This window comes from Rhinoderma darwinii, chromosome 4, assembly GCF_050947455.1.
Source record: "Rhinoderma darwinii isolate aRhiDar2 chromosome 4, aRhiDar2.hap1, whole genome shotgun sequence".
NCBI lineage: Eukaryota > Metazoa > Chordata > Amphibia > Anura > Rhinodermatidae > Rhinoderma > Rhinoderma darwinii.
Genome location: NC_134690.1, coordinates 209,798,499 through 209,812,829, shown reverse-complemented (window position 1 = coordinate 209,812,829; position 14,331 = coordinate 209,798,499). Strand labels below are relative to the sequence as shown.

The 14,331-nt window shown below is 40.3% G+C and overlaps 1 protein-coding gene across 2 annotated transcripts in view; it reads left to right on the top strand.

Annotated features, from left to right (window-relative positions):
* RNGTT (RNA guanylyltransferase and 5'-phosphatase) overlaps positions 1-14,331 on the top strand; it is a 441,842-nt gene that overhangs the window by 385,135 nt on the left and 42,376 nt on the right. For both annotated transcript variants that reach the window (XM_075862139.1, XM_075862138.1), the window contains exon 14: positions 9,135-9,201. In XM_075862139.1, the coding sequence (XP_075718254.1) occupies positions 9,135-9,201 (67 nt within the window). The remainder of the gene's footprint in view (positions 1-9,134; positions 9,202-14,331) is intronic.

Here is a 14,331-nt window from a genome sequence, read left to right as displayed (position 1 = left end):
AAGCAGAGGAGGAACGGCCGGAGGCTGTTTCTCCGAGGCTTCCGTGCATGGCAACCCGGAGGTCATTATCTGACCTCCGATTGCCGTGACAAGCATCGGTAGCCCCCACGATCACTTCGTGGGGGCTGCTGATGTGCTTCAAACCACTTAAATGCGGCGACGGCAATCCGTCGCCGCACTTAAGGGGTTAACTGCCGAAATCAGCGGCGATGGTCCGCTGTCCGGCAAGACTAATGTCTCAGCTGTCGGGGACAACTGTCAGCGCGGGTCTGTCACTCTGTGTTTACACAGAGTGACAGTTTGAAATGCGGACGAAAATGTACGTCATGGTGCGGGAACTAGCAGCCGACCATGACGTACATTTTCGTCCTTGGTCGTTAAGGGGTTAAGAGGAAACATTTACATGTCTTAGAATGGCCTAGTCAAAGCCCAGACCTCAATTCAATTGAGAATCTGTGCCATGACTTTAAGACTACTGTACACCAATGCAACCCATCTAACATAAAGGAGTTGGAGCAGTTTTTTCTGGAAGAATGGGCAAAAATCCCAGTGTCTAGATGTGTTAAGCTAATAGAGACAAACCCCAAGAGACTTACATCTGTAATTGCTGCAAAAGGTGGCTCCACAAAGTATTGTCTATCAGGGGGAATACTTATTCACATTATTTTTTTGTCTTAATTATTGTTTGTATCACAGTAAAAAATATTTACCACCTTTGAAATTGGTAGGCATGTAGTGTATTCAAATGGTATAAACCCTTAAAAAAAAATGTTTTAATAAAAGGTTGTAATGCAACATAACATGAAAAACACCAAGCAGGGTGAATATTTTCACAAGACACTGTATATACAGGCATGCTGCAGAAGCCAAAAGGTAGAACATTTTAAATGTAAACTAATTTGAAATCTGTTTTGCAATGAAATAAAAAAAAAAAATAGTTCAAAGGTGTCCGTAGCCTTCAAAGAGGTTCCCAAACAAAATTTAGTTTTCAGTAAAAATTGATTAATTTAGACAACTAAGATGAGAACGGCTTGACCCGACTGCTGTCAAGGTGCTTGTTTCTAGGCATACACTTTTTTTTATTAGAATCAGCTAAAATGTAACCCTTTCACTGCCAGGATTTTTTGGGAGGTTTTTCACCTCTAGTAGCAAGGACAATTTTCACACTTTTGACATGTACAAATAAATACATTACAAAATAAAGAATCATACTAAACCCCCATACCTATATATTTTCTGAAAGTAGATACCTGGCATATTGTCAAAATACCGCTCAGCACTTTATACACACAGGCACCGTCATGCAATTTTGTGTCAAAATGTAATTTTTTATAAAACCGAAGTATAAACATTTATATTTGTGGCTAAAAGTATGACCCAGGCAAACAATTATATGCACCACACATCTGAAAAATGAAAGTTCAAGATGTGCAGAGTTCATACAGTACCACTTAGGTATATGTCTACGTTCACATATCTTCATAAAATCACCAAAGACCAAAAATCAGGTTTTCAATGTTCACTAACTTTTCAACAAACTTTGCATAAAGCAAGAGTACAAGCTAATATATCAAACTTTTTTAATATTTCTTAATAGAGAACAAAGCCTTTTTTTTTTTTCAACTCATCAGGCCCCCACCCTTCCTAACTAGCTAAATTAAATAAAATAAATGTGCACAAGGCCCCGGGACCAGATGGGATACACCCTAGAATTCTTAAAGAGCTTAGTTCAGTTATTTCTGTCCCCCTTTTCATAATATTCAGAGATTCTCTAGTGACTGGTATAGTGCCAAGGGACTGGCGGAGGGCAAATGTGGTGCCTATTTTCAAAAAGAGCTCTAGGTCTTCCCCGGGTAATTATAGACCAGTAAGCTTAACATCCATCGTGGGGAAAATGTTTGAGGGGCTATTGAGGGACTATATACAAGATTATGTGACAAAAAATAGTATTATAAGTGACAGCCAGCACGGTTTTACTAAGGCCAGAAGTTGTCAAACTAACCTGATCTGTTTTTATGAAGAGGTGAGCAGAAGCCTTGACAGAGGGGCCGCTGTGGATATAGTGTTTTTGGACTTTGCAAAGGCATTTGACACTGTCCCTCATAGACGTCTAATGGGTAAATTAAGGACTATAGGTTTAGAAAATATAGTTTGTAATTGGATTGAGAATTGGCTCAAGGACCATATCCAGAGAGTTGTGGTGAATGATTCCTACTCTGAATGGTCCCAAGTAATAAGTGGTGTACCCCAGGGTTCAGTGCTGGGACCACTATTATTCAACTTATTTATTAATGATATAGAGAATGGGATTAATAGCACTATTTCTATTTTTGTAGATGACACCAAGCTATGTAGTATAGTTCAGTCTATGGAAGATGTTCGTGAATTGCAAGCGGATTTAAACAAACTAAGTGTTTGGGCATCCAGTTGGCAAATGAAGTTTAATGTAGATAAATGTAAAGTTATGCATCTGGGTACCAACAACCTGCATGCATCATATGTTCTAGGGGGAGCTACCCTGGGGAGTCACTTGTTGAGAAGAATCTGGGTGTACTTGTAAATTATAAACTAAATAACAGCATGCAGTGTCAATCGGCTGCTTCAAAGGCCAGCAGGATATTGTCGTGTATTAAAAGAGGCATGGACTCACGGGACAGGGATGTAATATTGCCACTTTACAAAGCATTAGTGAGGCCTCATCTAGAATATGCAGTTCAGTTCTGGGCTCCAGTTCATAGAAAGGATGCCCTAGAGTTGGAAAAATTACAAAGAAGAGCAACAAAGCTAATAAGGGGCATGGAGAATCTAAGTTATGAGGAAAGATTAAAAGAATTAAACCTATTTAGCCTTGAAAAAAGACGACTAAGGGGTGACATGATTAACTAATATAAATATATTAATGGCACATACAAAAAATATGGTGAAATCCTGTTCCATGTAAAACTCCCTCAAAAAACAAGGGGGCACTCCCTCCGTCTGGAGAAAAAAAGGTTCAACCTGCAGAGGCGACAAGCCTTCTTTACTGTGAGAACTGTGAATCTATTGAATAGTCTACCGCAGGAGCTGGTCACAGCAGGCACAGTAGCTCCTATGTGTAGAAATTTTTCCCTTCCCTTTTCCCGTCCCTTGGTTGAACTTGATGTACATGTCTTTTTTCAGCCATACTAACTATGTAACTGTTTACTCACTGTAATTTTGCTGCTAAATCCATCTCTTCAAGACAAGATGGTCTCTGAGCTCACTTTAGGATCAGACTACAGCTGACCATAGAAATCTATGGATAGGGGAGGGGCAGGAGGTAGCATGAGCAAAGTAAGAAAGAGGCAGAGAAACACAGACGCTGCTGCAGCTTCATAGAAAGAGTTATATCTCACCCCTGTGCTGGATTCATAAAAACTGCTCATTACTGCTGTATGGTGTCCTCCATGTTGCTGCCGCTATTATATACACGTTAAATAGAGAAAGGGAAGAAAACACCCTGCTCTCCTATCTGCACAGTGTATGGCAGACACGATAGCAGTTAGGCTCCACCCACTAGCTCTGGGAAAATCATGAATTAGAGATAGTCTCCATAGGGAAAAGCTGCTAACAAATGTTATATACAAGTCATATAATGGCCAGAAATAGTGTTATACACATATAACAGCTTATTCTGAATAAGTAATCTAATTCGTTAGTTATTCTTTAACCTTGACTTTGTCAAAAAGTAACAACCTATAAAATTCAGGGATTACTCACCTTAAATGTGAGTGCACCCCTAAACCCTATATATTTCCTGGAGGCATTCAACCTGATGATTGCAGTTGTCTTGTCGTGCTGTTGCTAGCCATCTCCATCTTCACATAACTTTATGACAAACAGGAATTATTTAAAAAAAGAAATGCAGTAAATGGACACTAACCTTTCAAACAATTTATGCTAATCTAATAGTATACCTGATATAGATCAACTTTGTAATTTACTTACTGTTCAAACTGAGTTGTTTTATCCATTCAATTCCATGGGAAGTTACTGCCACTGGGTATCTCCCTTCCTGTAATCTGCTGTCAACCCCCTGTTGTCAAGCAAAGCCCATTCTTGGTTACAGAGCAGAATTGGTGGGCTCCAGGTGGGAGTACGTCTCTTTCCTGTCTGCCAATAGAAGTCTATGTAAGCAGGGGAGGAAGCTGGAGTAGAGTGAGAAAGACACAAGCTGCTGGTAAGATTTCTATGTTACCCCAGTGCTGAATTCTTAGTTACACTGGTCTGTACTGTTGTATAATCTCCTCCATGCTGCTGCAGCTTCTATATACAGTGGTGCTTGAAAGTTTGTGAACCCTTCATAAGTCTTATATTTCTGCATAAATTTGACCTAAAACTACATCAGCTTTTCACACAAATCCTTAAAGTAGATAAAGAGAACAAATAGGTCAAAAATATTAGACTTGGTCATTTATTTATTGAGGAAAATGATCTAATATCACACCTGTGAGTGGTAAAAGTATGTGAACCTTTAGGATTAGCAGGTAATTTGAAGGTGAAATTAGTCAGGTGTTCTTAATCAATGAGATGACAATCAGGTGTGAGTGGAGCGATCTAATTAGAGAACCGGGGTCAAAGTCTGATCTTCACAACACATGTTTGTGGAAGTGTATCATGGCACAAACAAAGGAGATTTCTGAGGCCCTCAGAAGAAGAGTTGTTGATGCTCATTGGGCTGGAAAACCATCTCTAAAGAATTTGGACTCCACCAATCCACAGACAAATTGTGTACAAATCGAGGAAATTCAAGACCATTATTACCCTCCCCAGGAATGGTCGACAAACAAAGATCACGCCAAGAGCAATGCGTATAATATACTGCAAGGTCACAAACGAACCCAAGGTAACATCTAAGCAACTAAAGACGTATCTCGCATTAGGTAATGTTCATGAGTCCACTATCAGGAGGAGATTGAATAACAAAATTGATGGAACAATGAATTCTGAATTATACCAGCAAATTCTAAAGAAAAAGGTCGGGACATCTCTCCGTAAACTTAATCTCAAGAGAATGTGGGTCATGCAGCAAGACATCGACCCTAAGAGCATAAGTCATTCTACCAAAGAGTAGTTAAAGAACAATAACGTTTTGGAATGGCCAAGTCAAAGTCCTGACCTTAATACAATAGAAATGTTGTGAAAGGACCTGAAGCGAGCACTTCATGGGAGGAAACCCACCAACATAACAGAGTTAAAGCTGTTTTGTATGGAGGAACGGGCTAAAATTCATCCAAGCCGATGTGCAGGACTAATCAACAATTACTGGGAACCTTTAGATGCAGTTATTGCTGCACAAGGGGGTCACACTAGATGCTGAAAGCAAAGGTTCACATACTTTTGCCACTCAAAGATATGTGATATTGGATCATTTTCCTCAATAAATAAATGAGCAAGTCTAATATTTTTGACTCATTTGTTTGATTTGGTTTTCTTTATCCACTTTTAGGACTTGCGTGAAAATCTGATGTAGTTTTAGGTAAAATTTATGCAGAAATATAGAAAATTCTGAAGGGTTCACAAATTTTCAAGCACCACTGTATGATAGATGGAGATAGGAGATCAGTATTCTCCTCTTCTCTGTGTGCAGTGTATAGAAGACATGATAGCAGTTAGACTCCGCCCACTAGCTCTGAGACAGGTGAGAATTAGAGAGAGAGCCTGCAGAGGAGAGAACTGCAAAAAATAAATAAATGCAGAATTAAAGTTATATAATTGCCAAACAAAGTATTATTCTTCATGTACTTACATATTACTGCTTATTCTGAAAAGTGAGGTATGGTGGCGTAACTACCATAGCGGCTGCTACGGAGCCCACGGCAAGAGGTAGCCTGTGCCACATTCAATAGTATCTGTTTCCTCAGTACACAGATACTGTTGAACACTATGGCAGAGCAGGGAGGTATCGGACCACGCCGGCCTACGCAAGTATCCTGTGGGTACAATTTGTTTGGGGGATACTGTCTACAAGGGGGAGGTGGGAGGTTATATGGCACTACAAGGGGAGGTTGGGGGCTGTATGGCATGATCTACAAGGAGGAGGTGGGGGCACTGTCTACAAGTAAGAGGGTGGTGGGGCTGTATGGCACTATCTACAAGGGGGAGGTGGGGGCACTATCTACAAGGGGGACTGTGTGGCACTAACTACAGGGGGTCTGCATAGCAATGTCTACAAGGGGGGGACTCTATGGCACTATCTACAGGGGGACTCTATGGCACTAGCTACAGGGGGGCTGTATGGCAGAATCTACAGGGGGCACTATCTACAAGGGGGGGTTGTGTGTGGCACCCAGGGGAGGGGAGCAGTCAAAAGTTTGCTATGGGGGCCAGTCTTTTCTAGTTACGCCCCTGGTGAGGTATGCTTTAAATTGAGTCTGTCACCAGATATTGGCCTATCAAAGCATCACCACAGTAAAATAGTGTAGCCTCACCTGGGGATAGAAAGTAAAGTAGTTTGTAGCAATGGTGACTCCCTCATTGCTCCTAAAAGCTAAATTGCATATGAAGAATAAAGTTATTTTCGCTGCAATGGAGCCACTCGTCTGAAAAATGAAAACCGCGTTTCAGATGAGACTACACTATATTACTGGTGCTGCTGCTTTGATAGGCCAATTTTTGGTGACAGACTCCCTTTACAACATACATTTGCGCCTGAAACTCCCATAAAAGCGGAGGTTTACACACAAATCAATGGAAAAATAATAGATCAAGACATGCAAAGTTCATACATACCACACACGTCTACATCAACAAGAGCGAATGCTGTCAAAAATGCTGAAACAGAAGCCCTTAAATATTTTACGGTCATCCACAAATGTGTTAAAAAGAATGTACTGCACACTACAAACAGCTACTATGCTATGAAAATATACATTTTTTGAGGGCGCGCTGGTTACCGTGCGTAAAAATGTTTATACACACGTCCTACGGAGTCTAGTTTTATGAATACCTCACGTTGGGGCTCTCGTATGTTATGTATCTTTATAAAATGTTAATAAAAACTTTATTTACAAAAAATATTTATACACACAACCACCTTCACACAACTTTGCATCAAACAGTGATTATAAGCAAACATTTTACGAACATTCAACATTGCTAATAAATTGCATACTCAAAATTGAGTACCTTTTGTAAACAAAATGTACTCTGAAAAAACTGTAAGATGTGAGGCGTTCATACGTGCCACATGTCTACGTTCACAGGTGCATCTATTAAAGAAATGCCAAAACCGCAGGAATATGCCAAACTATTTTTGTGTGCAAATTAAATTAGAGATTATATAGGTATATAATTTTCCATTCCCCTATACAAACCCTAAGGCTGTGTTTATATGCTAAAATTTGGGTATAGGCAGGATGAGACAGTGTAAAATTTATACATTTTATTGATGTTTGTGTGTGCATGTGGTTCAAGTGCTTGGTGCGATTTATTTCATGCCGCAGTCCAAACACTGATAAATGGCTGGGTCGTTAAGTGTATAAACCGCCTATTTAAGCACAGAGGGTTGATTAGATAAACTATTGTTCATGCTCCTACTTCTTTTCTCGGAAAGAAAAAGACCTTTCATATTTGACAATCAGAGAGCAAGTATGCTGTCTGATTGATGAGAGTGGGAAGTTTGATAACATGAAGAAAAGTTTGTTAGCCCTTCCCCTGGGGTCATCTACAGCCATACAGGGACAGGAGGAGGATCACAGATTCTCCTCCTCTCTCTGCATGCTGACAGCTCATCCCCACTGGCCACCCCTCTCCTGCTACATACAGGTTGAAGAAGTGAAGGCTTACAAATATAAGTTCCCACGTGCTCTAACTCGGGCTAGTATGCAGCTTTAAAACCAGACCTAGTTCGCAGCTTTATCTAAGAGAGTATTAAGAAGCACGGGTTGAAGTGAGTGCTGCAAGTATATGCAGCTCCCACTTCAGCCAGCTCTAGTCACTAGAACATTTAGTTGCAGGAATGTATCCGATACGTCCTTGGCCACTGAAGTGCCTACCTGCAAGAATGTATGAGATACATCCTTGGCAAGGAGAAGATTAAACCATAATCATATTCAGGGAAAATAAGCAATTGGCTTGCCCCAATAACAATTAATAAAAACTGGGTAACGAAAGATGTATTTTACGGAATAGTTTAATACTTTAACCTGGTGACAGGTTATTGTCTGTGTTAAGTGATTCCTTTACACATGTCTTCGTCTTGATTGGAGCTATTGGAAGCAATTTTGATTCTTTGTTGGTACTGACTTAAAACTTTTAATAGAAATGACTGGTCACAGGCACCCTGAAACACAAACATATGAGGAGGCAGTTTTCTCATTTCTGTGATGAAGATCTATTGGTTCCTTCTCTGAGGTCTACCAGTAGATTACAATCTACTATTTGGCTACCACCGTTATACACTTAAACAAGTTTGAGCTTACAGAATGTTGCCAGAACTTTGTCCGACCACTTTATTTACCGAATTGTGTTAATACTTTATTACAGTGCATTTGTAGAAAAGTCATGCAATTCATAAATCCACGATGAACCAGAAAAAAAAAACACATTTCATTGAATTGATGATGAATAACACTAGCAGTTCTTTGTAGGTTGTGTGGCAATGCATCCTAATACATAGTACTGAGTTTCAGACACGGGAGCAATGTTCTGATTTAGCTGTCGGTGTATCAACAACAATTGCTATTCCAATCTACCCGTAAGTGTAGCCATATGTACTCCATAACCATCTGAATGAAGTATGTGCTGGCTGTAATTCATATCCTCATAACTCCGCTCTACCTTCTCTTCCGTTTGTCTTTGCTCTCCTTTTTGTAGGTAGTTTTGCACTTTTCTCTGCGTAAGCAACTGGGGGATTTTTCTATTGCTATAAATTTTGGATGGTTGTTATATAAATTGTTGATGCCGAATAAAAAGCAGACAGTTTCTTGATTGTTTTCTTTACCAGCAGCCTGCTCTATTAGTTGCGTAGATTATACAATAAATATTAAAGTCTACTAAGTTTACTTAAAAGCAAACTATAATTCTCAGTATGTCTAATTAATTTTGTTTATGGTGCCAAGTATAATTTGAAGATGCAAGTGGTGATTTTGAATGTCCTTTGTTTTCTCCTCTAGGCTTCTGACTCAGAATGTTGGATTGCTGTATGTTGGAAGCTACGACCGTCCTTTTTCCCAGATAAAGGTATACTGCTTTTAAGTCACCATCTTCATAGTTCAATAAATCATTGATGAAGTAATAGTAGAGCCAGGGTTTCATACAATATGCTCATATTAATGAAAATACATCACAAAAAGTTGAATCCTGTACAGCTCATGGCATACATTAAATACGGCCTTCTCAAGCTGAGTGCCTTTTATAGTGTCTGTCTTTCACATTTGATCAGAAAACTCACACTGTGTTCAAGCTGACTGATGTCCTATGCCAGGCACTATTGGTAAGATCTTGCCAATCAACCTTCATATGCTGCCAGGTATTACAAATACTGCCAGAATGCCTAACAGGGAATGTCATATAAAATGATGCTTGTAATTGAGAAAAACTGGCTATACAGTAGCATACTATATTGTCCTGATTGGGTTTATCAATAACTCCAATAATACTCTGTGTCCGTTTGCAGCACCTGAGATTTGCTAGAATTTCTGGCCAATCAGTGTGTGCTTTTAACCGATAAAAAGCTTGTAAATCAGAGCAATACATTGGGATCAAGTTGAACCAATCAGTAAATACCAGTATAACTGAAGAGCAAACACTGATTGGCTGTCTGTTAGTGTCTTTCTGGAGTGCAGTGCTAGATGTACTATTTTGCTTTCTACCTGTACTACATGTACTGTACTGCTCTCTACCTGTGCTACATGTACTGTACTGTCCTTTACCTGTACTACATGGACTGTACTGCCCTTTGCCTGTACTACATGGACTGTACTGCCCTTTGCCTGTACTACATGTACTGTACTGCTCTCTACCTGTACTACATGTACTGTACTGCTCTCTACCTGTGCTACATGTACTGTACTGTCCTTTAACTGTACTACATGGACTGTACTGCTCTATACCTGTACAACGTGTACCGTACTGCTCTCTACCTCTACTACATATACTGTACTGTTCTCTACCTGTACTACATGTACTGTTCTGCTCTACCTGTATTGCATGTACTGTACTGCTCGCTACCTGCACTACATGTACTGTACTGCTCTTTATCTGTACTACGTGTACTGTACTGCCCGTTACCTGTACTACGTGGGCTGTACTGCCCTTTACCTGTACTATATGTACTGTACTGCTCTCTACCTGTACTACATGTACTGTACTGCTCTCTACCTGTACTACATGTACTGTACTGCTCTCTACCTGTACTACATGTGCTATACTGCTCTCTACCTATATTACATGTAATGTTTTGTTCTCTACCAGTACTTCATGTACTGTACTGCTCTCTACCTGTACTACATATACTGTACTGCCCTTTACCTGTACTACATGTACTGTATTGCTCTCTACCTGTACTACGTGTGCTGTACTGTTCTCTACCAGTACTACATGTACTGTACTGCTCTCTACCTGTATTACATATAATGTATTGTTCTCTACCTGTATTACATATAATGTATTGTTCTCTACTTGTGCTACATGTACTGTACTGCCCTTTGCCTGTACTACATGTACTGTACTGCTCTCTACCTGTACTACATGTACTGTACTGCTTTCTACCTGTACTACATGTACTGTACTGCTCTCTACCTGTACTACATGTACTGTACTGCTCTCTACCTGTACTACATGTACTGTACTGCTTTCTACCTGTACTACATGTACTGTACTGTTCTCTACGTGTATTATACAATTTTTACTGCTATCGATCTGTGCCAGGACCAGCAGCTTCTTGGGTACCAGGTGAGGGTGGCTCATTTTAGTTTTTACTGTACACGACCCTGAAGAATTTCCTCAACATAGAAAATTATTTGCTAGCTTCCAGCAGCTCATTCTGACTTTCATATGTAAAGCTTGGTTTTATCTGCATTAGGCTTCGTTCTCATCTGCGTTGGGCTTGCATTCATGGGTTCCGCTAGACCTTTCCGTTTGGAGAACCCATGAACGGAAAGCCAATTAGAAACCGTAGCTTCCGTTTGCATTACCATTGATTTCAATGGTAATGCTTCCATTGCAAATGGTTTCCGTTGGTCTCCGTTCTGCAAAGTTTAAATTTTTGGAGCGGAAACAATAGCGCAGTCGACTACGCTATTGATTCTGCCCAAAAAAACGGAAACCTTATGAAACGGAGACAAACGGAAACCATTTGCAACGGAAGCATTACCATTGAAATCAACGGTAATGCAAACGGAAGCTATGGTTTCCGTTTGGCTTTCCGGTCATTCCCCTAGCAGAAATATCTAACGGAACCCATGAACGAAAGCCCGACGGCGATGTGAACGAGGCCTTAGTTATCTACCTATAGTTTATTTTTTCTTATTTTGTGTTAAAATATTGGAGGTTTTGGAATCCATTACTAGTTTTTCATAATAGTGGTTTCAAGTTACAATAGTTGTTCAGGGATGGGTTAATATTGTAACTTAAGGGTTACATTAATGGAAGGGTTGTATTAATGGAAGGGGAGATTAGTGGAGACCAAAGAACAGCTCTAGAAAACGTTTCACGACCAGACTGCTGCATGTTAACAAGTATACGTTGTTCCTTAAAAAAATCTTTGTACATGAATATAGAAACCGTTTCAGATAATAATTCATGCTGACATAATTCCAGATTAACCCCTTCCCGACTAAAATGTACGTCCAGGGACGGTTTTAGACCATGTGTGACCCTGGGCAAAGTTAAAAGTGGGTCCCCAAATGCTAAACTTTTGTATCAATAATGCAGTCAACTCAGAAGGCAGTATGCAGAGAACTACATCGCCGATTTCTAGTGCATCCAGAAGTTTTGCAAGCCCCAAAACATATGTTCCCCGTCTTACACAAAAAAAATTATCTATATACAGTTTTTAAATCATACCACTATACCAGATTAAATATTACCTGCATACTGTGTCTGAGCACAACTCACTATTATAAGACCAATATTACCACAATATAAGATCCAAATAATAGCACCACAACATAACGACTTAGTGAACTGAATAATACCCCCATACTGTTATTAAATAAAAACCCCTATACAAAGACCAATATTACTACCATGTAGTGACCATACAGTGGCAGATGCCAGTTATACACAGGCGCTCTGCAGACGGTAGAAGTGATTACAGCACATTTATATCCAGTGGCTCGCAGGTGATGTTTTCTCTGATTAGAGTCTTTCACTTTCCCTTTTTTTCTCCATCCGGCCCAGACCACTGTGACGACTCTTTCCAGCCACAATTTGTCTGCAGAATTGGACACACAGACATGTTGGTTTCTCGCTTTTCCAGCATCCTCCCCACCTATAGCCGATCCCCTAAACAAACTCGTAATCCACAGTGCCACAGATGGTAATAATGATCCCTTAGTGCTCGACACAAAAAAAGTGCCCCATCAGCAACAGTGTTCCCTTTGTGCCCCCCACACAGTAATAATGTCCCCTTTGTGCCCCCTGCAGATAGTGCCACAGTGCCAATGTAGATAGTGCCAGTTTTCCCTGTACATAGCGCCAAAGCGTCCCCTGTAGATTGTGCCACACAGATCCCTTACTTGTAGATCCTGAATACGCAGATATAATTGAATATGGCAGTCGCTAGCACCCGGAGGGCCCCCCCCCCCGGTGCTAACGGCGCCAACGGACGTGAGGGGGCCAGTGCCGCTCGGCCCATAAATGTTGTGTGCCGCGGGCCTCGTAGCAACTGTTGTGGCTGCTATAGTGGTAGTTTCACCACTGGGATGGGGGCCCTGGGCAATTGCCCAGTTTACCAACCCCTAACACCGGCCCTGATTACGTCATGAGAACTAAGCAGTTCCCTAAAATTGATAGAATACGAAGTCATAGTGATGATACGAGCACAGAAGCCATCACCCCGCTCTAACAGCCTCAAACGGAGATAACTCTGCTCTTGGTCATTTAACCGCTTAAATACCAAGGTCAATTCTGACAGCGGCATCTAAGTGGTTAGTGGGAGGGGTCTCCCTCTGTCACCCCATCGGCCCCCTGTGACGTGATTGCGGGGTGCCATTGGGCTGCTATAGTATCCACAGGGTAAACATTGGACACCAAGCCTACCATCTTAGTACACCTATTAAGCCTTTCCAGAGGGGTTATGCTGACAACCATAATCCACTGCAATACAGAAGTACTGCATAGTTTAGTCCTCTAGAGGAACAAAAAAAGAAATAAAAAATTAACTGTAAAAACTTTTCCCCAATTAAAAATGCTTTATTATTTAAAGAAAAATGTTTAATATATAAAGGAAAAAAGTATACATAATTGGGGTTAAGAAATGGGGAACTTATATAATTGGTATTGCCATGTTCGTAACGAACCAAACTACAAAATTAAAATTGTATTTAACCTTCACAGTGAATGGCATAAAAAAATATATTACAAAACATTGTCAGAATTGCAGTTTTTCATCCTGTTACGCTATTTCCGTAGCTCTCGATTTTCGGAAACTATGTAGCTCACTGTGCTACGCTGTTTCCGTAACTGACACGAACTTCTGTGGGAGGCCTGAAAATGCTCTCGGCTGTTTCCAGAAAACCAGGCCACCTCGAAAATCATTGGCAGGCGCCCAGCAATAGTGGCAGTGGTAGGACGGGGGTCAGGGGCCCCCATTCTAGAAAAAGGTGTGGATCCTAGAGATGGGACCAGCATCTATCGGACATTTATGGAATGTCCTGTGTATATGCAATAAATGTTCGAGAGGGGAATACTCCTCTAAGGTGTCAAAATACTTTGGCTGCTGTTTTCTTTTAGAGGAGCAGGAATCATGTAATGCGGTAAAAGATGAACATGTCAGCACAGTGTTTCTGTACACAGACCATTTTGTATCTACAAATAAATGGAATTAGTAGCGGTTTGTGTTTAAATGCATTACAAAGGTAAAAATTAAAAACAGAAAAACAATAGCTATGGCTTGCAATGTAAGCACTGATTTCATGCCTGGATTGGCACATCTATCACTCCATCCAGTCTTTGTACGCCAAATCTAAAATCTACATTTGACTATATCAATCCTTAAAAAAAATCTACCATTTACCGAATTCCGGTAGAACAATTTAATTTGGTGATCAGTGAACAAACGTTATTCTTATATACTTCTATACTATTCTATACATCTTCTAACTAAATTTAAAAAAAAGTTAGACAAATACTTATTTGTCAGATAAT